The sequence below is a fragment of the Neodiprion pinetum genome, chromosome 1 (genome assembly GCF_021155775.2).
Source record: "Neodiprion pinetum isolate iyNeoPine1 chromosome 1, iyNeoPine1.2, whole genome shotgun sequence".
NCBI classification, from domain to species: Eukaryota; Metazoa; Arthropoda; class Insecta; order Hymenoptera; family Diprionidae; genus Neodiprion; species Neodiprion pinetum.
Genome location: NC_060232.1, coordinates 28911593 through 28939281, shown reverse-complemented (window position 1 = coordinate 28939281; position 27689 = coordinate 28911593). Strand labels below are relative to the sequence as shown.

At 34.2% G+C, this 27689-nt stretch overlaps 3 protein-coding genes across 15 annotated transcripts in view; 1 reads left to right on the top strand and 2 right to left on the bottom strand.

The window, feature by feature from the left end:
- Positions 1 to 1950, bottom strand: part of BicC (protein bicaudal C) — a 45308-nt gene extending 43358 nt beyond the window's left edge. Inside the window, exon 1 of one of the 2 annotated variants that reach the window (XM_046636855.2) lies at positions 1623 to 1950. The gene's annotated coding sequence lies outside the window, so the exon portion shown is untranslated. Of the gene's footprint in view, positions 1 to 548; positions 631 to 1622 lie in introns of those variants that run through there. The other variant, XM_046636856.2, reaches the window with a different exon arrangement.
- A 116-nt stretch (positions 1951 to 2066) lies between these two features.
- Mettl14 (methyltransferase like 14) lies at positions 2067 to 4128 on the top strand. Its single transcript, XM_046636871.2, has 5 exons — positions 2067 to 2266; positions 2375 to 2551; positions 2784 to 3101; positions 3182 to 3564; positions 3667 to 4128. Exons 1-5 carry the CDS (start codon positions 2210 to 2212, stop codon positions 3902 to 3904), a joined length of 1173 nt encoding a protein of 390 aa, XP_046492827.1. The 5' UTR covers positions 2067 to 2209; the 3' UTR covers positions 3905 to 4128.
- Positions 4129 to 4495: 367 nt separating this feature from the next.
- On the bottom strand, positions 4496 to 27078 carry Pten (phosphatase and tensin-like protein). Of its 12 annotated transcripts, none has more exons than XM_046636865.2 (9): positions 24450 to 25911; positions 23189 to 23474; positions 22249 to 22378; positions 21855 to 22133; positions 21521 to 21666; positions 21079 to 21239; positions 20395 to 20679; positions 19453 to 19633; positions 4496 to 12669 (listed from the first exon to the last, which is right to left on the bottom strand). In XM_046636865.2, exons 1-9 carry the CDS (start codon positions 24621 to 24623, stop codon positions 12602 to 12604), a joined length of 1710 nt encoding a protein of 569 aa, XP_046492821.1. In that variant the 5' UTR covers positions 24624 to 25911; the 3' UTR covers positions 4496 to 12601. The 12 variants fall into 12 exon arrangements, with proteins under 12 accessions (XP_046492821.1, XP_046492823.1, XP_046492818.1 ...); XM_046636867.2 differs by having other exon boundaries at positions 4496 to 7835; XM_046636862.2 differs by having other exon boundaries at positions 19321 to 19633; positions 24450 to 25909.
- Between the last annotated feature and the right edge of the window lie 611 nt (positions 27079 to 27689).

The following is a 27689-nucleotide window of genomic DNA, read 5'->3' as shown; positions in this document are numbered from 1 at the left end:
ATCGACCTATACCAACATGACAAGCCAAAGTGTCTCAAGCACGTTCGTGGAATTGTAGAGAAGGGTCATTTCAACACAAAATAAGCCATCGTGGAATGAAATCGAACGAAGCCGTCAGATTTCTTCTTCGCAGTAACGTTACTAACTTCATGCTCATGAGTAATTACGCTTTCGGTACCAGGATGGTGTTCCAGTCGGTATTTACCTCTTCTACCATATACCTTGTGAATTATTCTTATACTACACAAGGAAGAATTCGGGTTGGAATGAGTAACCGGGTCTTTTAAATAAAAACACGGCAGTTGCGCTGGCAAACTAGCAACGGACAACAACTTGCCGAGGCATAAAAACCCTCACGGAGTAGAGGGGAAAAGCCCGAGCAAGCCAATGAAAGATAGTGAACTTGTTCAACAAATCAAGTAAAATCCAAGTACGTGAAATGACGCACAAACCACTGCAAGCCGGAGGCTTAATTTCCAACTTATGTTAAAATGTCACAATGAGAATGATCATTCGCTTAGCTAAAACAATTAAGAGAGCTCTCTTACCTACAGGATGGGACAGCCCTCGGGATGTCGTAGCAATGTACGTCAATTGGAGAGGAATGTAAACGTCTTGGAACAAGTCGCGGCAGGTGCGGCGTCGGAATAACCGGGACCTCCACGAAACCAGTTGACAGAATTTGCAAATTCACAACACTAGAATGACAACACTGAGAAATCACCAGACTTGATATCTCTCCGTTCGCAAGAACCGTCCACTCCGATATCTTTATACCGTCTGGCCTGAGTCGAATGCTTTCCAAGTCCTGACCGTAGGCCACCCTTCTCCACACCGGTGCAAGGGAAGGCAACTCAGGCCTTTCCCGGAAGGTCCCAAATCCAGACGCTTTCTGTCTGGGTTCCGTTACTTTCAAATAATTTTACAATTGTCCTTATTGTCCAAATTGACACCGTCTGGGAATGTAAGGACTAAGCTTTATTAGACCCGTCGCGGTCAGTTTCAGACCCCTGCGGCCTTCTCCAAACCTGCCGATCGAACCATGGGGACCTCCATGCCACCATATCGAGCGCGCGAATATGCGATTATAAGACTCATAAGTAAGAAACGCAAGTGAAATGAAATGGACGAATGCAATAAAGCTAATTAAGAGGCGAAATCCCTTTGCCCTACACTTTACAACGTGGAAGCGCACTAGGCGCGACGACCTTGAGCGTGCGGGCGTTCGGTAGCGGTGAATTTTAAGGAGAAAATATCGAATGATTCAATTTCAGATGACAAGCAGTATACGTTATATACATAAATATCAAAAAATTGCGATTTATTTGAAAATGTATGGGAATATATAAGAAACTTCGCAGTCATTACATTTATACCACTAATTTAGACAGTCAAAGTATAAGGACGAACAGTATAAACTAAATCCACTTCGAAAATGATATTTCCGCAATTATGGAAATAACAGTTTGAAATGCATACATACATACTTATATCGCACATCACATTACTGTTTATGACAGTCATCTTCCGCCCTGAAAGAAATACTAGAGGACGCCAATTATGATGCACTTACAATTAACTACTTTTCCTGCAACCATGCTTATTATAAAAGAGCGGCTTACCGTTTTTGAAGAGGTACGACATAGCCGCGCAGCATTTCGTCCCGTAAAACGTATTCATTCATTTTACATCACATGTGTCGAGGTCCGACGAATTAATAAGCGCCCGTCACAACAAGACTTAATGTTATTTTTTCACTCTACTCGCCTAAACACATAATGAATTTGCGACTAGCGCTTTATTTATTATTACACTCGCGAGTTTGAATTGCACCGGAAGTAATTGCATTCTCACGATTCACCGCGGCGTTTGATAAATTACGCAATTCATTCGGAGGTTGACAGTTCCGAATGTAAAGAGCAGACGAAGGAGCGAACTACGGACAACGGATCGCTGCACCCCGCATCAAACTATATATGAAACTGAATTTACTGAACCCCCCGATGCAGTTCTGAGATCCAATATATGTCATGCATTCTTGGAAATTAATCTAGTTCCGCTCTCCGGTAGGCTCCGCCACTTGGCAGCACAACAGAGTGCTTGTCAGCTTACGTATGGGTGTATTTTCGGCCACCTGCTACATGTCGACAATTTCGTGCCTCTGGTCAGTTTTACTTTAGACAATATTTAAAATAACAAGGAGTTTATAATGTTGCAGACACTTCGAGAGCGCTCTAAAAAGCGAAAGAAATTATTGGCTCAAACGGTGAGGACACACTTCTCGCTGATCAGTCAGTCTAAAATCGTGTTTCTGATTTTGAGGTTATGTCTGATGTAAACACGTTATAATTTGTAATATTTATGTTATTTTCAGCTTGGGGTTTCGAGCGTGGATGAGCTTAGACAAGTTTTGGGTACAGACATCAATGATGCACAAAGGAAACGTGAAAAAATGTCATCTGTCAAGTCGGATGACGACCTTAGAGAACAGAAGGATGACACAGTGTCAACCAACGAAATAGTCTATAAAGATTCTTCTACGTTTCTTAAAGTATGCAACCTCTTAATACTATCAGTTTTTTTTTTCCAGTGTTAGTAATTGAATAATGTTTAAACAAAAAAAAAAAAAAAAAGCAACCCTCTTTGTGTACTTTTAGGAAAACGCTCAGAAATTTGTAGTAAACTATATTTCACCCACTCTTGCATAACTTTTGTATTAGGTGTAAAATCAGTTGTAACTTGGATTCACATTCATACCAAATGATACCCTTTTCTTCAATCAGGGAACACAATCCTCAAATCCCCACAATGACTACTGCCAACACTTTATCGACACTGGACAACGCCCTCAGAATTTTATACGAGATGTAGGATTGGCGGATCGATTTGAAGAATATCCAAAGTTGCGAGAGCTTATTAAACTTAAGGATGACCTAATTTCAGACACTGCAACTCCCCCCATGTACCTGAAAACCGATCTCCTTGCTTACAATCTGAAAGAACTAAATTGTAAATTTGACGTTATTCTCATTGAGCCACCTCTTGAAGAATATCAAAGGACATGTGGAGCCACAAATGTACAACTTTGGAATTGGGATCAGGTTAGGCATGGTCGGTAATGAATTTTTAGTAAACCTGGTCAACGCACCTTTAACTAAGAGTCATAATAATTTTTTTCCAGATCATGGAGCTCGACATAGGCGAAGTAGCGGCAAGTCGTAGTTTTGTATTCCTCTGGTGTGGTAGTAGCGATGGATTAGACATGGGTAGATTTTGTTTGAGAAAGTGGGGCTTCAGAAGATGTGAAGACATTTGTTGGATACGTACGAATATAAATAATCCTGGACACAGTAAAAATTTAGATACTAAAGCAGTTTTGCAGAGAACAAAAGAGCATTGCTTAATGGGAATTAAAGGGACTGTACGAAGATCTACAGATGGTGATTTTATTCATGCAAACGTAGATATTGATCTGATTATATCTGAGGAACCTGAGTACGGATCTATCGAGAAACCTGTTGAAATTTTCCACATTATTGAACATTTCTGCCTAGGCAGAAGACGGTAAGTACCATGCAATTTCCAAAGATCTTCGTTAAACCCAAATCTCACTTCTTGTTGCTAGCAAATGAGATTATTATATCTTCCCTACTATTTCTTTAACAGATTGCATTTATTTGGGCGTGACAGTACGATCAGGCCAGGCTGGCTTACAGTGGGACCAGAATTGACTAATACGAATTTTAACACTGATCTGTACACTAGCTATTTTGCAACTAGCCAGATCACAACTGGATGTACCGAAAGAATAGAAGCACTCAGACCCAAATCTCCACCACCGAAAGGAAAAGTCTCTGGCAGAGGGAGGGGTGGTTTCAATCGAGGTCGGGGGAGAGGCAGATAATCTGTAATTCGTAATAGATTACAAGTTTTTAACGATTATCGACTTGAACGCACAAAAATATCTCATGCCGAATACAAAAGAACAATTTTTTATCAATCAACCTATTTATGACAACATGCTACATCAACTGATAGTGATGCTGCTCAATAGTATTCTTTTTTGTTAGTTGTTTACAAATGCATACTGTACGTTTCTGAATCAATAAAGTGAATTTGAACCTCTCATATTGGATAATTGTTTTTTTTTTGTTCTTTAGTAAGTAGGTATAATTGCATTACACAACCAAATTCTGTTTAACAGGGTTTGAAATATCTAAAAATATGTATCAAGTTAACGGTATTAATCATCGTGAATTCAATATCCGGCTGTTGCAATAGCTGTACTTTGCTCTGTCTGCTTGGACTCAGCAAAACACTGTCGTTACTTCATGTTCTTAAGAATTTGTCATTGTCATCGACTGGTCATAATACTAATAAAATGACTGGAGAAAATGCATGGTTAAAAGCCTACATCTTTTACCATTCCAAAATTGCTGTATTGATTACGAACTAAAAAGAATAAAGTATTTTCTTGAAATCATAAGTCTGAAAATTATTGATCAAATTCGTTTATTTAAATGCGGAGTTAAAAATTAAAATATAAAATTCTCTCATGTTAGATCATAAATATAACGCTAGAGATGCAAGACGCCAATAGAAACATAAGGATGAACACAGAAGAATAAAATAGATTCCAATGACGTAAACCACCGATAGCTCGATGCTGAACAAAAACTCATCTCCAAGTTATGTTTACGAGATATAACCGGCAAACATATGTATAAATATGCTTTTCCTAATACTTCCACCGGTATCGTGCACCTTCACACTAAACTTGTATGTTATTCAAGTATGTTCTGCAAATGTGCATCGACTGCTCTCTACACCATTGCAGGAACATTACCACTAATGTGTTAATCTACGAAGGGAAAATGAATAAGTTATTTTCTGAACACAGAAAAAAATTATATTATGTGTCTAACAGCGTTTAAACACATATGATAGTCTGGATGGTATTGCACCTTCCTAGAATTATCTATGTGTAGCTGTGTTGGCAATACAGCCAATATTGGCCTCGAATATTCTGCTTACACAGAAATAATTTATAGATTAAGAAAAACAAACTACATATTTGTATTCCTTCGGGGAAGAAGAAATTTTTATTTTTTAGTCTATGTGAGATCAAGTCAACTTGTTTGTACTCTATAGGTTGAATTGAACAATACGGTAATATGAAAATAGGTAATTCATAATAAGTATAAATACTTGATTCACAGCTCTCATCTGTTATTAATATGGATTTACAAACGAGTACTTTGGGAAGAATCTGACAATATGTATCACGAATTACTTTCAATGCAATAGAGATGATCGGTATTTTGAGACTATGTATCTTGATTCTGTCAAAGTTCTGAACTCCTGCAATTCGTCTGATAAATTCCACTAATGAGTAAATTCACAATAACACATAATTCTTCAGTATTTAACGTAGCTAAATTACATTGAGACAATTTTTTAAACAAATCGAGTGCAACAAATTATTATCATAGGTCGAATTAATTATTAATGTTATAACTGAGTTCAGGTATTTTCTATTCGATGAGGTAACGTTTTCATGTTTCAGTAAAATTACAGAACAATTCTGCGAACCAAACCTCGATAATTTGTTGTAACATAGTTGTGAAGTAAGGCAAAACTTATCCCAAGTGGCATTCGTTCGCGTAAACAATTTCAGCAACATTTTGGCTTACTTCATCAGTGAGTAAAAAGTATATTAAACACTAAATATACTAGATTTAATTATTAATCTATCGGTTGACACAATAAAAGAGACGTCATTATTTAAAAAAAAATGAAAAATTATGTAATCAAATATCAATTCGAAGCACACTGTTTCACGTATCATATTATGAAAAAGCAGCGCAATTGTGCATATTTCACTGCAGGTATATTTTATAAAATGGTCCATTCTACTAACAAAACGTGAAGGATTCATAGAAAAACCTGCGCAAAAATCAAGATTGGTATAAAAATATACGACGAGTTTATATAACTATGCTGTACAGTGTATAATAGAATTCTAAGAGATGTCTTCAAAAAGATACAATTGTAACTTAGCTTACTTTAACTTAAATTAATTGTATATGCTAATTGAATTTTTCTAAATACACACAATTGCGCAATTGCAGCTTGAATGAAAGAAATTTATAACTCGATGTCACGTAATTAATCGACGTGACGATTTTGTGCTACTTGTTTATTACATGTAAGGACTGAACTGGGGGAGCTGTAATTATGTAGCCGTCATTCATGACTCGACTTGGCAAAAAATAAAATCTGTCAAGCCTAAACATTGCAAGAAAGTAACACCTAATTTTACTATAACACCCTTGCACAGACGATAATCAACTGTTAACAATAACACTTTAAAGCATGATCATTTCATATTTGCATTGCGCCACTGGAAACATATCACATGGCCATGAATGTTTATCCTAATCAGATACAATAAAATTCATTAAAATCGTCGTAATTGTGAGCAGTCTAATAAGAGCCTATGAAGAACAACATTTGTTTATGTGAAAATAGTTCCCGTACCGAATATAAACGATTCCTATCAAAATCGGATATAAGAATAGAATGGGTAAATTTTAAATTCGAGAACGTGACAAATATGGCTTCAAATATTTTTTAAACTTGAATCCAATACCTATTACTTTTTAATAATGTGAAAAACTATTAATCACGAAGTGAAATTTTGTAACATTTTTGACGTGATCTTTGAACTTCTAGCAACAAGTTTCCTAAAGGCTGTTACATATTATTACGACATTATGTAACTTATGAAGCAGTAACCTAAGTATTATAGATCACTTCGACGATTTGTGCCTTTATTTTTATAAATAAATAAATAATATCGCTCTTAGGAGCCACTAGTTGTTTATAACTCGGAAAGCGATATCCCTAGTTTGCTGTCAATAATGTGCCACAAGACATAAAGAGATACACTTTCCTCATTTAGTATCCAGAAACCAAAAGATCATGTATTGATGCCTAGTGACTTGACAGTCAATCTTTTGCTGAAGAACTCTAACGTAAAAAACTTTATATCTCAATTCCAACTACACAGATCTTCTAAAAGTAGAACTCGATGTAAAGTCTTATCTTAATTTGTAGTTTAACCGCGACATTTGCTTTCTCATAACTGGAAGGCTTTATGTATAGGATTAGTACATAATTTGTAGTTTATGATAGAATATGGAATGATGATGTTTATGGTCACCGGAATTAAAGTCGTGCTGCCAATTAAGAATTATTTTCCATCAATTTCATGTAGGAAGTACATAGTCATAATAATTCTAAGAAAAAAACTAAAGTCGAAAACTTGCTATGAAACAAATCTTTTGTACGAAATATGATTGTATACTTCGTTAATGGGAATTTCGCAACACTTCGATTCGCATTTGTTTTCGACTCAAATGCTGAGGTATAGAACAATATCGAAACAAGAAAACTATACAAATACTTGTGCAATTATTAAATTTATAGCATATCCTTTGCTGTTATTTCTACCCTTGCGTGAAATGAAATTAAAAATTAGAATCAGAAATAAACGCACATAAGTCCGACATGTAGGTATTAATTAAAATGATTTTCTATAGTATAAAAATAATGAATGTAATAATGCAGTGTGGGCTTGTACCGGTAAGTAGGAGAACATGCATGCGTAACGGGTGTCAGGCAAGATGCGATGGTTGATCTGTGGATTGATTGATTGATTGGTAGTCAAGCAATTGGTGCATTGCAGTCTGGGGTTGAACAACCGTACGTGAAGAGTAAGCTCTGATTGACCCGCCATCAGTCATGTCTCAGTCACAAGTACGTCGACTCCCCTGGAATGCAAACCCAACGTCAGTCACGATTCAATTTTTTCCATGGTGTTCTTACATGTGTTGTTACTTTCTACCAATAACACCGAATACTTTGTACTTAAGATGGCATAATATTCTCTTTTCGAAATTTTATTTACAGTAAGTATGGGGATGACTTTATCGGAACATTACCATTTTATTCAAGAGTAATTCACACAAGTTATTTGAAATGCAGATGAGTCTGATAAACTGAATTGTGATTACAAGTATTATTATAATACTTATGGATGTTACACGAAATTATTCAATTGGTATTTACACAAAATAACTTTTTAAAGCTGAGGAAGAAAATGTATGAAGAGTAATTTTCAAACATGACATTCTCAAGGCATGATAATGAAGTAAACAAAGCTGTAATAACATGATAAAAATGCATGGAATATTATGACGGAAAAACAAAACCCAACACAAAGTATAAGCATTCAGAAGCAACAGAAATGTTCTTTTTGATTAATGATAAAATAAAAAGTAAGAGAACTCGAATAAGACCAGAACACTCATGCGGTATTATTTTAGTAGGTATCACTTACAAAAGCATGACCCTTTAAACAATTTTGTTTTCCAGTGAGCATGAAAATATTAGAGTAGAATACGAAGGATAGGCTATATTCTAAAAATCTTCCTCATTTCGATAGATAATTAGATTTATTTAGTCGGGTACGAAAAATAAATTTAAAATGAAAGATTGGTGCGGGAAGTTATTAATTATTGTCTTATGAAGCAATTTTACTTTGAGTTCCGAAATTAGATTCAGATCATAAAAAATTTCAATTCAAATCATTATGTTACAGTAGCCAAAAATTTGTAGGTCGAAGCATCTAGTAATAATGTAAAATATACTTTTTAGGATCAGACGATTATATGTTTCTCTGCGGTTCTTCCGGTATTAGCTTTCAATGGAACTGCACCGCAAAGTTAACGAAACGATCATATTAACTCAATATTCAGTTGGATCATGCATTACTCTCAGTTGTAAAAATGCTTTAATCGCAGTACACCGTGCCATATTGATTCAATTGAACGTTTTTATGCTTAATATCATTAATTTGAGCTAATAATATTGGATCGTTATATGAAAAAAACATTTTAATAAATCCATTTTAGTTCGGACGAGGATATATATACGCTCCTAAGATCAGAAACAAAGAAATTGATTACTAATAGTATAAATTTAAGATTCAACGTTTTTTCCATTTGCATCTCGTAATAAATAATCATTTACTCTATTCCTAGGCACACTGAATAACATAGCCACACTAAAAAGTTTGAATTAACAATCGCCACCAGATTTTCTCTGATAAAAACGCAACTCGGATTAAAAAGTTTCACCACTCACTAATATTGTACAATATTGCGTAATGTGACTTGCCAATAAATGACACATAATTTAGTCACTTAGAAATTTTCGATTTTTTTCAAAACTTATCATTTGGTAAACACGATAATTATTATGAGGCATAGCAATTATGAGGCATAGCAGAAGTTGCAGCCTTGAATCATATGTCACAGTAAGAAATGGCAAATTGACAACAATTTGGAATAAGGCTGATTTGAGACCGCGTTCACGGAGTAAAATGGTTGTATTGAAATCTTGCAAAACACTGACGGTAAATACATGTTTGTGAAATCCCTAATCTTAGTAATTTCTTATGTTTCTAGGCAAATATTGATTTGTAGGTCTCAACTTTTACATACACAGTGCAAAATGTAGGGAAAGAATCTGCTTGAACATTCTGGTATAAACTGCATAGTAACATTTATTTCTCAATAACTAATGCATATCAATTCATAATTTTATAAGAACTGTTAAATTCTATCAACATTTAGGTACTTGAATAATAGAAATTGGATGAACAATGATTTTCATCTGTGAGTAATAACTATTTGAATTGACTAGGCAGTTCTTCATGCAATCGAGACACATATGTAATCTTTACTGTAACAAAGAGCGTGAAGATTGGTCTAGTCAAATTTGGATAAATAAATTTATCATTTTTTCAACAATTGGTATAGTTTCATCGCATACGCAATCATTTTTGTTCAAATAGGACCGCTCCACTGAAAAAAATTCATACCTGTGCCAAGAAAAGTACCAATTGATAAAATGACAGTAAATTACACAATGGTTATAAATGAACGAAATTCATAACACAAAACTAACTGAGAATCAATTCCCTTACACACGGAATTTCGAACTGAAGAACAAAAATTAAATCGAGTGTTAATGCACTTGCATGAATCTTTAGTAGATTTAGAAATAACAGAAGTGCAAATCGTACTCATTTAAATACATGATTTACAGGATAAATTTTAAGAGCATTAATTTTCAGTAATTTTCACATTATTTGATCAATCAATAGATTGGGGGTGACTGCCGGGTATCAAAACATTGATAATCATTAGTTTATCCTATTTAATGAAAACCTGTAATCCTAATTGGTAAATTGGTCAAGTTTTGACAGTTGTATTAAATTTGTACAAACTTATAAATCGTATAAAAGAATGATGTTAAAAGATCTCATAGTTCAATAGAGTCGTGATTAAACAGTGAATGACAAACATCACAAGATACACCATGACACAAACTATGTAATGAGTATAGAAAAATAAAAAAGCAAAACGCGCCAAGAAATTTTGCAACCAAAGGGGGTACGATGGTTAAGCTCGATATCGACCTGGTATTGCATGCTCTATACTCTATGTTACATTAAAAACTTTTAAAACTAATCACAGAGCTAGATATACACTGAATTTAACGTACATTTAAGTTTATTACTAACATTCATCACCTGAATAATTGTTAGAAACCTGAGTGTCCCATTTTGTCCAAATTTATTCATTTTGAAAATACTGCAAACATACAGTAGGACCTTATAACATAGAAGAAAATTGATTTTCATCCAAAAAATTGTAACTATTTTTGTGTCAACATTTATAAATTACAGAAATTTGATATTTCAAGAAACTGAATTGTGACGGGACAAGCAGACTAGAATAAGCTGTCGAACAATACCAGTTTGATTGAGGCGTTTGACCTACACAATGTTTTACTGATATAATTTCAGCTGCAGCTGATCTGAAGATTGCTCATACGCAATATTTACTTCAAATTGAAATATATATGAGATACATATTTCAATAGATATCGATTCATGACGTGGATCAATTCTTTCATACTTATATGCGTTAGATAAATTTCTCATTAGTGTTATAGAATAAACTTATGTGTATGCTGAATTCCTAATCAATGGCAAAAAAAAAAACTTTGGACACAATTTCTTTGCAATACTCAACTTGTAATAAATATACAAATTCAGTAAATATTTAGCTCTATGAATTAAGCAAATATTACATTGTAAATCCCTCTTACACTCAGAATTCAAGGTAAGTTGGCGTAAGTGAGATCAATGTTCGTACTAACCAATTCTGAGCCAAGAGGCGGAAACGAATAATGCTCTCACTACGATTATTATTGACTTACAATTATTTATTCCTTATGAAAATATACTATTTTCTTTTTAATGTACTTTTCATTCCACTCCATTTTATACAAAAATGTGCTTTTTGTTGTAATGCTGCTCACTTTTTAATCAAATTCTTGTATCGCAAATAAGTTTACCAAATCTCAATAATGATATACATGTAGTACGTAGTATTTGATAACGTAAAAACGAATGCATTCAACTCAAATACACAAATGTTATGAATTATGGATTTGTAAGAATCGATTGATTTCGATTTGAAAATGAATTCAATCGATGTTCAATGAGTTCAGAAAAGAAAATTACAAAACGTAAATCAATAAATAGTTGAAATGATAAATGTTTATTGAATATAATAATCAATATTGGTAATACTTGGTACTGCAGTTTACCACAAGATCTATTTGTTAAAGATATTTTTCCGTAATGGTGCAAATATTCAATTTGTCGATCACTATCAGAAGCATATTTTGTATTCTGAGATCCAATGATTGTACTGCTTTATTGTAATGCCATTGAATTGCAACTTGAGTAGGTATCGAATTCGGAGAGAATCATCAACTCCTTGCTACTGAAATTATTATTCTTAATAATCTGGTTTTTCTTTGGGAACCATGCAGCCTTTGTTAACGATTCAACAAATGGAACATGGTTTTGATTGCTATAATTCTGATTTTTAATGTAATGTATTTCAAGTATTAAGATATTCCAGCCTATTTTGAAGGTTTCTAATACTCTCCTAATTCAAAGCTTACTCTACTCTCACAAAAATACAGAGTATAAATTGCAGGCATTGGAGATTCAATCGATGGCGATTAGCTCATCTATTTCAACAAATCTCTTGTCATGTAGTGATAATGAATAATAATTCTATACACCAATTGAGAGTGTTTGAAAATTTTTTGTACAAAAACGTAGTGAACCTATCAATAAAAAATCTATTGTGGCATGCGATAAACACGCAAAAAGCGCGTCAGCTTGTTCTTTTTTCACAATATGCCTCCATGAGATAATAATGAACATAGTAGTTTACGTAATTTAGCCACAGAGCGACATGGATGTATAGCACCAGTAACTGGTACAACATAACTTTCAATCACTTTACAAATGCCTTTCATATGACAGACAAGTATGAATTCATGACAATCAGTTACTCGTGCTATTTACGTAAATGTATGGTATGATATTTATGCCTGTAAACAGTACTGTGGCCTGGAGACCAATGCAGAGGTGAGGATGCAGAGCTCACAAAAGATCTATCATTCCACCATCGGAGAGAAGACGATACCGTCCAACTTGCTGATCCAAATCCACTAGGAGCCAATAGACACAGAGATGTTGATCATTTATTGGGCATATTACCACAAGAAAGATTAAATCTAATGTTATCGCAACTGAAAAAGTGCTGGTTATTTCAAATTACACAGTGATCGTTACCAACCTATTTGATAAGTAATACATTTAAAACTTTACAAACAACTTATTCTGTAATTATCTCTGACGGCGATATTACAAGTTGCAACGGCATAGAGCATTGTCTCGAAAGCTCTGTATGTTTCTTGGGAGAATAATCAGCACTTTTTCACTCATATTCTTAAACAGAATTCCAGCTACGAAACACCAATAATTAATCAAAACCGACTTGTGATACAATGCACAAGCATGTAGCATGCGATACCATTGTGTGGTGAGAAGAGCGCTTTAAAGGGAAAAGTTTTGGATGCATTTACAGTGAGTGATCATTTTTTTTTTTTGCCTGCTTTACTCAAAAAGGTGCGACTAAAGGGTGAAAATTACCTCCACAATTGACGAAGTTTTTTATTACGACTAATTTCTATAGTGTACAAAATAGATCAGGCACAAATGCCCCAAATTAAAAAAAAAAGTCATTAGTTATACATTACACTTCGTCGAATTATGAGAAATCATATTTTCAGTTGTACAAACTATATGTACGTGTACAAGCAGTGCTACTTTGTTGCAAATAATCTTTAAACTGACTGGAGAGTATGCATTGGTGAGTGACTCATGAAGTGAGTCCAATTTGACTATTTAAAGAAAAGAACGAATCTGTCGTGTCGTAGCAGTCTTTTCCTATCAGTCAGTCCAACTACTGCGGCTACAGTTCTGGATGATGTTACTTTTACACGATGTCTCTATATGTCTATATTGTTGGCCATCAAACGCACTGTAATTAATACTTTATGCTATACATAACAAATTGTACATAATAACTAGTTTTGTAATCGACATTATAATGCAGTCTGTAATTCAAATATTGAACGATGTTCTATTTTTAAAAGCTGTCATCAGAAACACTGATGCATTTTGAATCCGACTGACTAAAATTTTACGTTAAATCCCAGATAAAATAGTAAAATTGTGATGCTAATATAATAACTTCGTCATTCTATGCAATAAAAATAGATGTAATGGCTAACCAAGAAGGAGCCACGTAACTAGAAAATGTTAGAAAAAAAGTGTCATTATATAATTATAATATATAATCTTATCATCAAAATATCATATACAGAAGTATAATAGTAGCATAGCAATATGTTTAAACATCACTACTGTGCTACACTACACTACACAACAACAACAACAACAACAACAACAACAACAATCATAATCATAATAATCATAACCATGTTCATCAATATAATAATATCACATTATAATCATTATACAATATAATCGCTATTGTACTTAGATTCTGTATGATTGTGTCAATATGGCAATCTCGAAATTTATGAATGTATAAATTATCAGCATGCAATGATACAAAAAAGCGAATGAAATTAATACAGTGGAGCGTCGATTTTCATTTATAGGGCTTTTTTATTACAAAGAATTAATAGTTTAGTGGGGAAACAGTGAATTTAATCACATAGAAGTATATATGTTGGAAAAAAAAGAACTATTTACACGATATTGTCTCAAGCCATGAAGAGAAAATTAATATCCATTATATCAAACAGAAGTATCAGGTACCACGTTTAGTTTCATAAACAAAACCAATCGTGTTTTAAGATTCTGCTTCATTTCAATTCAAGACAAATGTGGAATCCATCACAATTGGAGTAATTGAGAGAAAGGATTTTGCAAAAATATCCTCCGAACCATTCGAATTCGCATGTTAATAATGAGATTGCTTTATCTCATGTAGAAAATTAATATAATCAAAGCTCATAAAGTTCATTCCACGTAACCAAAAAGTAAATCAAAGAATAAAAGGAATTTGAATATCAAGAGCCTACAAACTTTATTCTATACAAATTCTGATCAAGTCAATTGTTTTCAATACATCAATAGTTATCCACTAGTGTCTACATACATACAAAATTCATATTTGAGCTACGGCGATACTAGCTTCACGGATACGATCGTAACAATTATCATAAATACATCTGAGCTTTGTAGCTCTACTAGCGTATCACACAGTTTTCACCCACCAGAAATAATTAATCACAATGGCATATCCTTTCATTCCTTTAATTACAAGAAAAATTTTGAAATGTATATAAAAAAAAAAGCTTCGTCATTCGTCACTGATACAACTCAAATGCCAACAGCATTTATATATGCAAATAATAATTGTCATCGATGATGCTAGGATGTATGTTGTTCTAAAATGTATTAATTAATAGATGAACAGTCGGCTCGAATAACACCGTAATGTAAAACTTAAAAAAAATGGGGTATTGCATAATCCATACATTTAGAATGAGCGCATGCCATGGTATATGTATTTTTTATATTCCTAATATAGCATGCCATTGAGTGGTATGCATCTCAACGCTTTAAAACTTATCTTTGAATAACGTTACGACTTCTCTCAGCTATATAATCATGACAACATGCAAAAGTTTAGTTGTGTCACAATACAATATGTAAGGGAAAAAACGTTTAACGATGTTGTCAAATATAGGACAACAGCAGAAATTCTGCAAAATTATTCCCTACTTAACCACAATGTGACAATATTTAAACTCTTTTGCTGCTCTCTTTGCGCGATTTTCTTTGAGTCATATGTGAATAATTCAAGATATTTGCCTTGTAACGTTATTCGTACCGACGGTTCAAATGATGCAAATTCATAATAAGTATCCCACTTATGAAGACTATTTTTCCTTCAAACTGTTCTGGAAGGACTTCCATGGTTGCAGAGTAAATTAAATATTTTAACTACAATTTAATGTAAATAGTAATCGGATGTGACTTTAGCACGAGAGATATACCAAGATCGGTAAATATGAGTAGCTTGGGACGTTTGTCTGTGCTGTTGTACAATTTCAATGTTCTGCTAAATGGGATATCAAGAATTTTGGAGGCATTTGAGAGATCACATTCGGATTTTAAATACAAATTAAAAAAATATTACAGTTGAAGAAAAAAGTTGCAAAGCATTATATTCCTTTTTGACACTAACATTTACTTTAATGATCCATTCCCATTTCTATCCTGAAACTAGGTCACACGAGGGCTCATCTTTCATTTACACTCAATTAATAATGTATTACCATCATATCAATAATTACGTGTATAACTAAGCTAAAAATATATAACTTTTCAATACATTCATTACAAAAAAATGTAGAAGATAGAAAGACAATTGGTGTTATGTCTGTACAATGTGTTTTTTTTTTTTTGTTAATTTGATGTTTGTGAGGTCGCTTTATTACGTTTATAAAAAACAGTTCATCTGTGGGTTTTATGGTTTGCTTTCAATAAATCGAAAATTCAACTCATTGGCCGTCATGAAAGTTGAGCATATCGACGAAAATATTATAACCCACGTGCGAATGGGCCTGCTGAGTTAGCCTATCTCGCGAGATATGAGAACATTGCCACGAATCTATCACATTCTTTTTTTTTGAATGATACAATAACTATTTATTTCAACAAAAAGAATATGGAAAATCTATTCCATCGCGTGGTTAAAGTGACAGATGATGTGCTGCAAATTTTTTATGAGTGATGTTATTAAAACTATACTTAATAGATATTATTAATTATTTTAATATATTTATCAGTGAATCCCAATATTCTGGTTGTCTCAGCTATTGAAACCTGGTGAAGATTTCGATTTTATGACCGCTTTAATAAAATCGAAAAGTGCACCATAACAAATTGAGCATGATTTAACTTGACTTGAAATCATTATTGTTAAAACTTTTACGCCTGTTCAGATTATTTCTCTCACTGTATATAATAACACAAATGCTGTACAATGACTTTTTATGAAATAATTAATTACACAATTTAGAATATTTCATGTTGTAATCCTATTCTCCAATTTGTAAACATAAAAAACATTTAGGGTTGCTGGGATTTTTTAATCTCAAAACATATATCAGTTTGTTGAGAAGACATCATATTTTAAACACAGAACATTCATCACAAGACTGATCCTATATTGTGAAGTGAATACTAGATAATTGACCTCAAAAAAGTGACCCAAAAGTGACTGTTCAGAATTAATTATTGCATATTAATTGAACGACAAGTGCTACCACAGTGTTATTCATCTCATCAGAAATAGCCCTATTTTCAATCATGTTGCTGCATAAGGGTTTTCCATGTTTTTCACGTTTTTTTCCGCATTACAAAAATGTATCACTGTACACGATTTTTAGTAAATGAATGACACGTGATCAATAACTCTAATTTATGAATTTATTGTCCTTTCAGACGAAACATTTCCAATTGATCCAATTTATTTCCCAAAATCAATCTGAAGCTGATTTTCTCGCTAAAAATACTCCAAAATTTAACAAACAAAATCTAGTCTAGTGGCTCCGTTAAAAATCGCTACCAACAGTGAGAAAAGTTACTAACAGTGAGACAAGTGACTGACTACCAGTCCTGATTATTATCAAGTCAAAGCACCTTATGAAACAGAAATAAACCATTTTAGGAAAACATTGAATCAAGGATGAAACAGACCATAGTACTGTTCTACAATTTTTTCTGAGAAAGCGAAGCTCACAAACTATATATAACAATATGGTCTGATAATACCATACTCTTGGTGATAAAAATTGAATTTTATAAAAATTACTGGGAGGTGATATACAACTATTTTGGTACGTGGGTATGCAACAAATCAAATCTATTCCTGGTATTGCTATAACGTATTTTTACTTGACACTTCGAATAAAAATTTGCTATTGTAGCCATATTCTGTGTTGAAATCTATTCTCTGTGAATTTCAATCTCAGATGAAATAAGGATCCAAAAGACTCTACATTTACTAATGAATTAATATACCACAGACAGTATACAGTGATAAACTTTTATAATAGTTTACGATCTATTCAAAAACACAATTCTAACAAAATCCAATGCAAGTAAATGAACGTACTGGTTTTAATACGCTGAAATGAGCCCAATAGGTACTAATTACAACCCGCAACATTCGCAATTCCTAGTTCATTCATCAATTTCCAAAAGTAACCAGAAGCTTAAATCTAATTCCATTATAGACCGCATGCAATCCAATGTTTGTTATACACGTATATACTACATTCAAGACCGTTATTATGTAAGTTATTACGCATTCTTTTACACATCTCCTAATAATTGCATACATTTTATTCACTGTTAAAACATTTAATTTTTGTGAAGTTACATCACGTGAAAGTGAAATCGAATCTCTGAATCCTATCAATTAATCGACAGCTATTGCAAGTACTCTAGATATTTTAATCTCTGGAAATAAAGTGGGACGTCTATAATTGATAAAATATTATGCAAGTATATTTGTACCTAGATGAATAGAAGGACAAAATAATCAAATGTAGTTCTCATATAAAGTGTGCTATTCACAAATCACTTTGGTGGAAACGTAGAATTGCAGATATAATCAGATTTTCCTGAAAATATTACGCAAATAAATCTGGGATTTTGTGTAGGGCTGAGAAGTTATTTTTAACCAGTCAATTTATTTGGATAATCTTTGTTCGTAGCTCATAGAGGGTATATTGAGAAAAAATCAAGAAGCATTTTTCGAAAGGAAGCATAACATATGTTGTGTTTAACCTTTTTCAACTAAGAATCAAGTATCTGGGAAGCTATATAAATGCAAAATGAATTAATAGCAACCAGCAGCACTTCGTTAATATTTTTTACTACTAATGAAAACAATGCGAGAAATTTACATGGTAGAATATTTGCTCTAATTTCAAGCAGTAACGGAAGACAAATATTGACCGGAATCTTCAAGACTTCTATGACAACATGACACCATATGTCTTGTTGTCAAATAAGTAATCCAGTGATACGAAACAGTGCAGATGGATTTTGATATGATTCATCATGGGTTCATTTTTTGAACACCTATATTTAAAATAAAACTTTCGTTAATTACATTTAGCGATTGAATTTATTTCAAGTCCATATAAGAGGACGTCTGCACACGACATTGTGGTGCCTATGATTCAACTAATAGAGAAATTGTGAAAATTAGAAATTATTTTTAACTAATAAATAGATTTTTACCGTCTAAGAGCTTGTGGTTTTTCACCAATAACCAATCATGACTAAAAGCCAATAATAAAACTATGAAACCCCAGTATGAATTGTAATAGAAATCGAAACCTGCCGGGTATGGCTAGCTAGTCCCAAAAGTATCTATAACTATCAGTTTCCAGCCATGTTTGAAGTAGATTATCGAAAGTCATCTAAAACTGGTTAATTGTGGCATGCTGCTGATGGTTTGTAAAATGATAAGACCTTAAGGTCAGTGCACGCGATACCGCAATAGATTAGAAAATACCATTGTTTTGAAAGAAACTTAACACATTCAGAAGTAATTCTTCACGTTTTTGTAAGCATTCATTAATAACCACGTTCAAACAGTACCAAAAACAAACAGATGAACTACATATCAAGTGTAGCCGAACGCACGAATGTAGACGAACGTTTCACACTATTAGTACTTTCTCTATGACTACTCCTACCCTTTTCCCCACGTGACAGTAAGCTTTTTGCAGTTTCCCTGAGACTAGCCCTGTGGTGGGTATTGGCGTGTGTCTGGCTAGAGCTGTGTGTGAGTGGATGATGACTGACCACCAGAGATGCAGAGGACTCACCCGACTCCCAGCCCTCTTCATCGCCTGTTGTATCACACTCGCTGCTTGAACCATCACTAGACTCGCTCGGTGTCTCTGAATGATCAATCCCTCCTCTTATTGGTACACCGTCTGATTTATTAACTGTTTCTGATACCGATGGCTGAATACTACTAGCAACTTGATGCATGAAAAGGCTTACCTGAAAAGAAACGACATACATATTAAACGTGATTCTAGATACAGACAAAAATATAAAGTCAACTTCAAAGTTAATTATAAATTGAATGTAGAAGCGAAGTCACAGGCTGCAAATTACACATATGCTCTATAATGAAATCTGTTGGGGGAGTTGGTATGTCTAAATTTTTACATAACTCACTCTTTAGACGCATAATCACCAGGTTACGATCACAATTTATCAGATGTCAGCTCTCTCATCTCAAACTACATTGAATATACGACTATAATTATAAAAATCACAGATTCAAATTATTAATCTACAAAGTAATTTTGAAACATTACTAACATTCTTCTCACGTGATAATATTTCTCGAGTTGGAGTTGAAGTAAATTTTTAAGTTATGAGAGATCCAAAATATCTGTTATTGAAAAGAATAATAAGGGAATGAAAAATTCAAACGTAAAATATCACTGATCATTTGGATAACCGATTGTGTACACCATATATGTCCTCAATTAACCACTTTTCTCAATACCTGAGACTTTGATAATTCTTGTTTCAAAGCTTCACATTTGTAAGATTAGGTAATATTTGAAAAAATTAACCTTAGACCGCCAGTGATTTTGATGTATATTCAAATAATCCACATTTAGATTATTTGATTATAGTTTGGCCAGTATACTAGCCAAGCAGCGGTCTACAGGTCAAGAACATGCAAACATATTTAACCATGTGTGGATAATAAAATGTGAATTTCTTATTTCAATCTACCAACTCACTTTGAAATCCGCACTATACAGCTTGTGATGCTTATCTTTATGAGCATCATCCAATCCTGCCTTGTCTATGTTCAAGACTAGGGACGGCGGCATAGGGCCAAGGCTAGTCAACGAGCCCGTTCGTGGCTTGGTATGAGCTGTAACCATTGGTAATTCCATGGCTGTTCCATCACAACTCAAAGCTCGTGTGGATCTCTTCTCTACTGGTATATCTCCGTTGTCGTAGTGTGTAGCCACATGTTCACGCACAAAAAATGTGTTGAACCAAAAATGAAACATCTTCTCCTAAGTGAAATTAAAGATTTGTTAGAATTTCAACTAAAAGTATCAACTAAGCACCCTGGTGGTCCTTATTTAGGGTGTTGAGTATTTTTTTCTGGCGCACCCTCCAAATCAACTTTAAATAATTCAAAAACAATTCTCGAATTTCAAAACGATACACCTGTATTTCAAATGGGGAAATCCACCCTTTTATAAGCAGGATAGTATTATAGTTAGGATAAAAATCCCATCAATATGCAATATAAGTATAAGATTTAAACAATTTGAATGAATTTTTATTATAGATTGGTCAATACACAAACGTGAAAAAATCGATCATGCTACCTATATTTTGTTTGATAGACATTATTTATTTATTTTAACAAAAAATTGTAATTCATTATAATAGATGATAAAACTTACCTTTCGTTTCATTTTTGGCTTGTGGAAGAAGTCTATTCGAATATCCCCACAGAGCGAGACTGGTTTGACTGGCATGCGTAGAGAAGGCATGCCTTTTCTAACTTCGTAGTCATCCGAAATGAATAACTTCTCATTAGATGCAGATATCTCGAAAAAAAGATCTAGAATTTTACAAAATATTATCATTTTAACCATCTCAAAAAATTCCTACCTTGATCAATAAATTAGTGAGGCATGGAAGTATTAGTTGCATATTTGAACTTTGAAGAAAATTGTTTTTTATTGAATATTTCCTAAGTATTTGATAGATGTTATGGTATTCGATCAAGCAGATTATGTACAGTGTAATACCACTCTGATCTTTAGGTGGCAATTATGAAACAAGTATAAGTGTCAGCTTCTGCATAAATTACTTTCTTTCTTTAAAAATTATAATACTCACATCCCTGGCCGCCATTAAATGTTGGAACAGGATCCAATCTAATTTGCTGTAGAGTCAGATGAACGGGTTCGTAGAGGAGCTCTTCCTGAATTAGGGAAGCATAGTAACCCACGTACCTCCTTTGCGATGGTATCGTTACTCCTTTTCTGTCGTTGACAACAATTCAAGAATTAATGGGAAATATGATCCCAGATGGTTAAAGCTGGACGGTTTTTTTATCGAGTTATAATTGAAATTAAATTGACTAAAATGTGATTGACTTACTGTAAGTTACTATTTACCCAATACATTAACAAAGTGGTTATATAAAGAAAATTCTGTCTCGAGTCAATACCTATCATGTGTCCTCTTGATTCCATAATAATTAAGGGCATCTGTAGCTGTACTGAACTGCTTGCTATGTAAAAGATAACAGCATACCATGACACCCGTACGACCTTTTCCTGCTTTACAGTGAACCACTGCTACATTTTCTCTATGCTGGGATAACCAAGTGTGAACATCTTCGCAGAATGGCCTGATTTGTGATAGCATTGGTGGATTATGGTCATCAAATGCATAAGTAGCCACTCTTAGTTTAAACTTCTTACCATCATATGACCTTTCCGAGCAACTGCAAACATAGAACAGAGAAATTAATTGAGATTAAATGCCAATAGCAAAGTATAATAAAGTAAAATATATTTGACAAATCAGAGTATTAGTAAATATGATTTAAAAAAACTTACAGGTTGTAAATTTTATAGTGATCTTTGTGCTTGGATTCAAGGAATTTAACAACATCATCAATATGGTTTCGGTAAACTCCTTCCAGCTTCTCAGCAGGGAAACCCATAGCGATCAAGTTACCTTTTATATCTTCATTAGTACACAATAACCAGTTAAGGATTGTCATGGTTGATTTTTACTTATTAATATGATCTATACTCACTACAAATTAATATGACTACAATAAACTCTGACCATAACTTTCTCGGTCAATGGAGGTATTTAATTCGTAAGAAGAATGAAATTGCTATTCATTATTAAATAAAATGAAAAATTGTAATGTTAACCTATCATGTTCATATAATCTATACAAATATCAAAGTACACCAATTCCTATTAACAATATAAATCGAATTTTGCAATTTAATTTTTACAAACATAATTCAATCACTAGCAATAATTCACCATTAAGTTGATTAAAAGATTTGCTACCCACTTATTTTGATGAGAAATGGAACTTCTTAACAATTTCCGAAATTGATAAATAAATTAACGCGATTGAAAGATAGGTATGAGTACCAGTGTAAACGTTATGTAAAAATTTTATGTCACAGTCTTGATAACAAAGCTCACTAGTACTATACAAACCACAGATGGAATAGTAACTTGCTGACCACTGCGGTGACGTTTTTTATTAATAAAATAATATGTAGCAGTACTATAGTTGTAAGGATACCACAACATGGTATTGCTCCTTGTTCTAGACATGATCAATAAAAAAGAATGGATCAGTGGAATTATTCCCAGCATTTTATGGTCTGGGTGAACCCTCAATTTGGAATATCAGCAATATTACCAAGAAGTTCATTGTTCTTAATTTCAACCACATGATTTGAAAGGAAGAGCATTCATTTTATCGTTGATTAATTATTTCAAGGCCACAAGTTTGCTGAAGGATACATGTGAGATCAAGATTGAAGCCATCTTCGGTAAAGCGTTTCCTACGCTTGCTGACTAGCCCTTTGATAGGGTTGGTCATCTTCATATTGCTGATGGTATTTGCCATGCTCAATTGGTTGTGTCTTAGCTCACCCTCCCTACCGCCCTCTGTGTCAGCCTCTTTTCCTCCTTCTCCTTCTCCTCTTTCCCCACCGCCACCTCCACCTTCTTCTCCACCTTCTTCTCCCCCTCCTCCTCCTCGTCCTCTTGCTCCACCACTATCCCCAACACCCTTAACCTGTGCAAACTATTCAAAGTAACATTCAAACTTAGATGGAATTATTTCTTCGCATTATGTCACAAAAAATTCCACAATTCCTTCTTGTTAATGCAGCTTGTGGGTAAATTCATTAATGATGACAAATTAATATGAGGAAAAGTAAATCCAACTTCTATCTCACCACTAGATCGGATACCCCAAGACTTTTAATTAACACTGGTTTTCCATTGTCTCCATATCAAGTTGCATTTTGTTTTCTGCAATATGCAAATCTAACTCTTTGCCTTAATTCTGATCAATTTTTTATACTGATAAATTTTTAAATAGTCAAGGTATCTGATGACATTGGCGCAGGGAAATTTAGACATGTACATTTTTGAAATAATTAACCATGGAGGATGTATGTGTGGAAAATTTGCTTACAATAAACGCTTTAATTACTGGTGAGCTATATTCTCATTTTCAAATGAATATATTTTTCAAATGAATCTTAATTATTATGTAGAATATCATATTTTAAAAAGATCAGATTTTAATTCTTATTTCCCATTTTACAATGATCCATATTCTCTCTTGATTGAAAAGAGTCATGTGATATCACAGAGAAATCTTACACTTGATTGCCTCAGATAACAAAGAAAAATGATTACTAGAGAAAATCAACCATCTCCAAGCGTATGTGATCTTGAAATAAAAGAATAATTAGGAGGAGCGGAATGCTTAAGATAAAAGCCATTGAGGAATATTGTAAGAAAATTGAGGCTTTTTTCAAAAGTCACAAATTTAAAAGTAGGTCATAAATTTTTCAGCTATTATGGGATTTCCAGATCTAGTAGATACCCGAGCATTTTAGACACACTTACATTAACGATATGGGTTTTCTTCCTTAAAAAAAAGTTGTAATGAAAATTGTTGATTCTAATCCGAAACTTGACAATGTTTAAATAATCAGTCCAATATCGATGGGTGAATTGAAATAAAAAGAGATGATGAACATTATACCTGTGGCTTCCGAGCTGTGACGACACAGGAGCCCAGTTCTGGTCCTCTTTGCTCCTCCAGACAAACATGGAGGGGTGTTACCGATGCAGAGATATGCTCAGATATTTTATTATTGATTCGGCTGCTAGTGGGTCTCCTGCAGGAAAAGCATATACCCATCAATTCGCAGAGCATAGGACCTTCGCGCCCTCCGTTTAATGGGGGCGTGCGATGATTCCTCTGTGTATTATTATGGGCTCAATCATAACGAGAAGACACCATCGGCACGATACGCAAGTTACAGAAGCACAGATTTACACAACTCTTTTAAAGATCTTGAAGCACGCCGCATGATAACCGACGAACAGTAAAACTGGCTTGTGCAGACTTTTGAACTGAATGTATACATACGAGTGTATTTGGTCGAAGAAATATAAATGGGACAATGACGAAAAAAATTGTATAAAAATTAAAACATTGTCACCTTTCACACACACATACACAATTGGCAAATGAAAATTCACAGATTATTAACCCAACACCAACAACAATCGACGAAACACATCGAGGCGGAAAAATAGGCTTCGTAATAATAAAGAGGCAAGGTTTTCCGACACCATCACCTTGGAAAAAACAATCACACCTACACAAATGACAGCACAGAAGAAACGAACTTTCGATGAATTGGTACCGAAAGGTTTGTCGAATGTACAGCGTATAACGCGAGACACGGAGATTTTCATTCCAGCACTCGGATTCACGGTGTCGTTTTCACGGTGACGCCAGAAGGCAGAAGGGAGTTGAAATATTTCTGTTCGAGAACTAGGTAGGCGGCTGAGAATATTCAGAGCATCATCCACGCTAGTATCACCCTATTTAAGAAAAAACGTTTACAACCAGGATGACAGCAACGCTCGTTGTACTAAAGCCCTTGGTTTTCATGTACGTATCTATGTACCTCACTCACTAGCCATTCTCAACATCTCACTGCGTCAAGTCACTCACCAACAATGCATCGGATGCACCGCGTTGATACGTCGAGTTCGGGGGAAAATAATGGTTAACTTTTTCACGACCGTTGGAGCTTTGGTTAGACGCAAGCGTTTACTCTCCAAGTCATCCTCGTGCTAGAGCTGAGAGAACACCGCGATGTGGAAAAAAAAAAGAAATGTATAGGAAAAAAAATTCGCGTTCAATTAGCTAACGGAAGTCGTCTTTGTAGCGTCCATCTCAGGCACATTCTCGTCAGACCCGACCAATCCGACCGACCTGAAACTCGATCACACACTTAATACATTTCGCACTAACCACCGTTACTCGATACCCATTCACGTCGACACGATCATATTGGTTCGACCCGCTTCTGACATGCGTTTTTTTCTCGACGGTAGTACGCGGGTCTTCAGAGTGCCACGAGCCCTGCAGCATTACAAGGGAGGGCACGGGCTTTGTCCTGTTGCAAGTTTCATTTCCGGAAACTCTCACCGTTGATCGCGGCGCTCGAGATCATCGAGATGGAGATGTGCGCGGAATGCACGCCATCTTCCCAACTGCGCACAAAGCTATATGGAATCGCGAGGTTCTCTCGATATATATTCGGATTATTCGTCGATTTAATCAACTTAGATATCACGGAGACATTTTTTCAAATCCAAAGACTCGACCGTCCTTATTGCTCTACGATTTAATTTTCTAAGTACAAAAGGAATCGCACGGTCCGTTTATTTCCCATATCAATCCAGCAGGCAAACAGTAGAACCTTGTTTTAATCAAGCTTGGCGTAATAGCTAACTACTTGTCTCAAGACACGGATCCACGTGCTTTTTATGCGCCTTAAATTACTCACCAAACGATCTTTTAGGATAATTCTAACTATCTACGAATGAAATAGATTAAAAACAAATTTTTATTCATCTACCTACTGTTTTTGCCCGTAAAATAACATAATCGTCACGAATGTCCTTGACCTAGCTGTCAGGTCGGTACTATTTTCAGCCGCGGCACTTTTATAAATTAATCCGCAACGCGGATTTTCTATTCGCTTTGAAGTTGTTACTAGGTCGTTACACGGTTGCCTACATTCGAAACTCTACTTCGTATTCGCTATTCATTCATTGATGCACCAATAATTCAATTCATATGATAATATATCAGGAATTTCTCGTCAATTTCCTAAAACTCATCGCATAATTACACTATGTATACCAATTAGCGTTCGAATCGCGAGTTTTGTTCCACCCTAACTTCAGACGTAAATTTTATGTATTGCCTGTAGAATTACATACCTACAGGTAATTCTTGTATGCGATATTTCTTCTCAACAATCAACATTATCTAATATGAAACCTTGTAAAACTAGAGTACTAATGAGCAAACGTTATTCCAAAATTACAGCACAAATCAAAAGTGTATGGAACATGACAATTGAGGTTCAGCACTTAATTGCTAAATATGTCTTACAATCAGTTCTGCAATATCACGGCTGTAGTAATAAATATTTAATCAGAAACAAGCGATTATAAAGAAGCAGATAGAGATAAAACATACTTATCTGTCCGTTTATCAATATCCTCTTGCCATACAGTTATCTTTAGACAGGCCTTTAATTGTCTGACATTTGTTGCACCAATAACTAACTTATCATGAGATACAATTCGCTAGCAATGAAATTCGTTTTGTAGCCCAATGTTTTCAGTTCTCAAAATACACGCGCATATACCATACTGAGTGTACTATGCTCACGTATGCACATAATGTACATACTAGTGCTTGATATATCAGGTGAATCAGCTCGACGAGCCTGTAAAATCAGTTGCAATTGCATTTTGGCAGGTAATGTCAGGACAGTTTAGGGGCTGACTCAATGTTGATTAGCTGGGAGTTTTTTGAGAACTTATCACTTCTGTCGACTAATTAAACTTGTGCTGAATTAATTTTTCTCAAGTATGACCGAAATAATGGTTGTACAGCAGGAGTTCGTAGAAATGAACAATCTAAATCTCAAGTAAACAAGATTAACTGTATAAAAATATTCGACTGCAATAAAAAAAGAAATTTGTTCGAGAGGTGCTTGTAAGCCGAAGGTAAAAAAAAATTTAATTTGTTCACTCTCAGGTTCAAAGTACTTCAAAGAATGAGAGAAGGAGAAAGTTGAGACTCTAAGTAATAAATCTGACAACGAAAGAATCGATTTGAAGCCAATAATACCTGAAAAATTTAGATACAACTTTTCATAAAAGGTAGAATAATGTGAGGATTCCA

Coding starts and splice junctions, on each gene's coding strand:
- Mettl14 (XM_046636871.2), top strand. CDS start 2,210: ATGTTGCAGACACTTCGAGAGCGCTCTAAAAAGCGAAAGAAATTATTG. Junction 2,267..2,374: donor AGAAATTATTGGCTCAAACG/GTGAGGACACAC, acceptor TGTTATTTTCAG/CTTGGGGTTTCGAGCGTGGA. Junction 2,552..2,783: donor ATTCTTCTACGTTTCTTAAA/GTATGCAACCTC, acceptor TTCTTCAATCAG/GGAACACAATCCTCAAATCC.
- Pten (XM_069138100.1), bottom strand. CDS start 24,623: ATGCTCTGCGAATTGATGGGTATATGCTTTTCCTGCAGGAGACCCACT. Junction 23,475..24,449: donor TCACAGCTCGGAAGCCACAG/GTATAATGTTCA, acceptor TACTTTGAATAG/TTTGCACAGGTTAAGGGTGT. Junction 21,667..21,854: donor ATCAAGAGGACACATGATAG/GTATTGACTCGA, acceptor TGTCAACGACAG/AAAAGGAGTAACGATACCAT.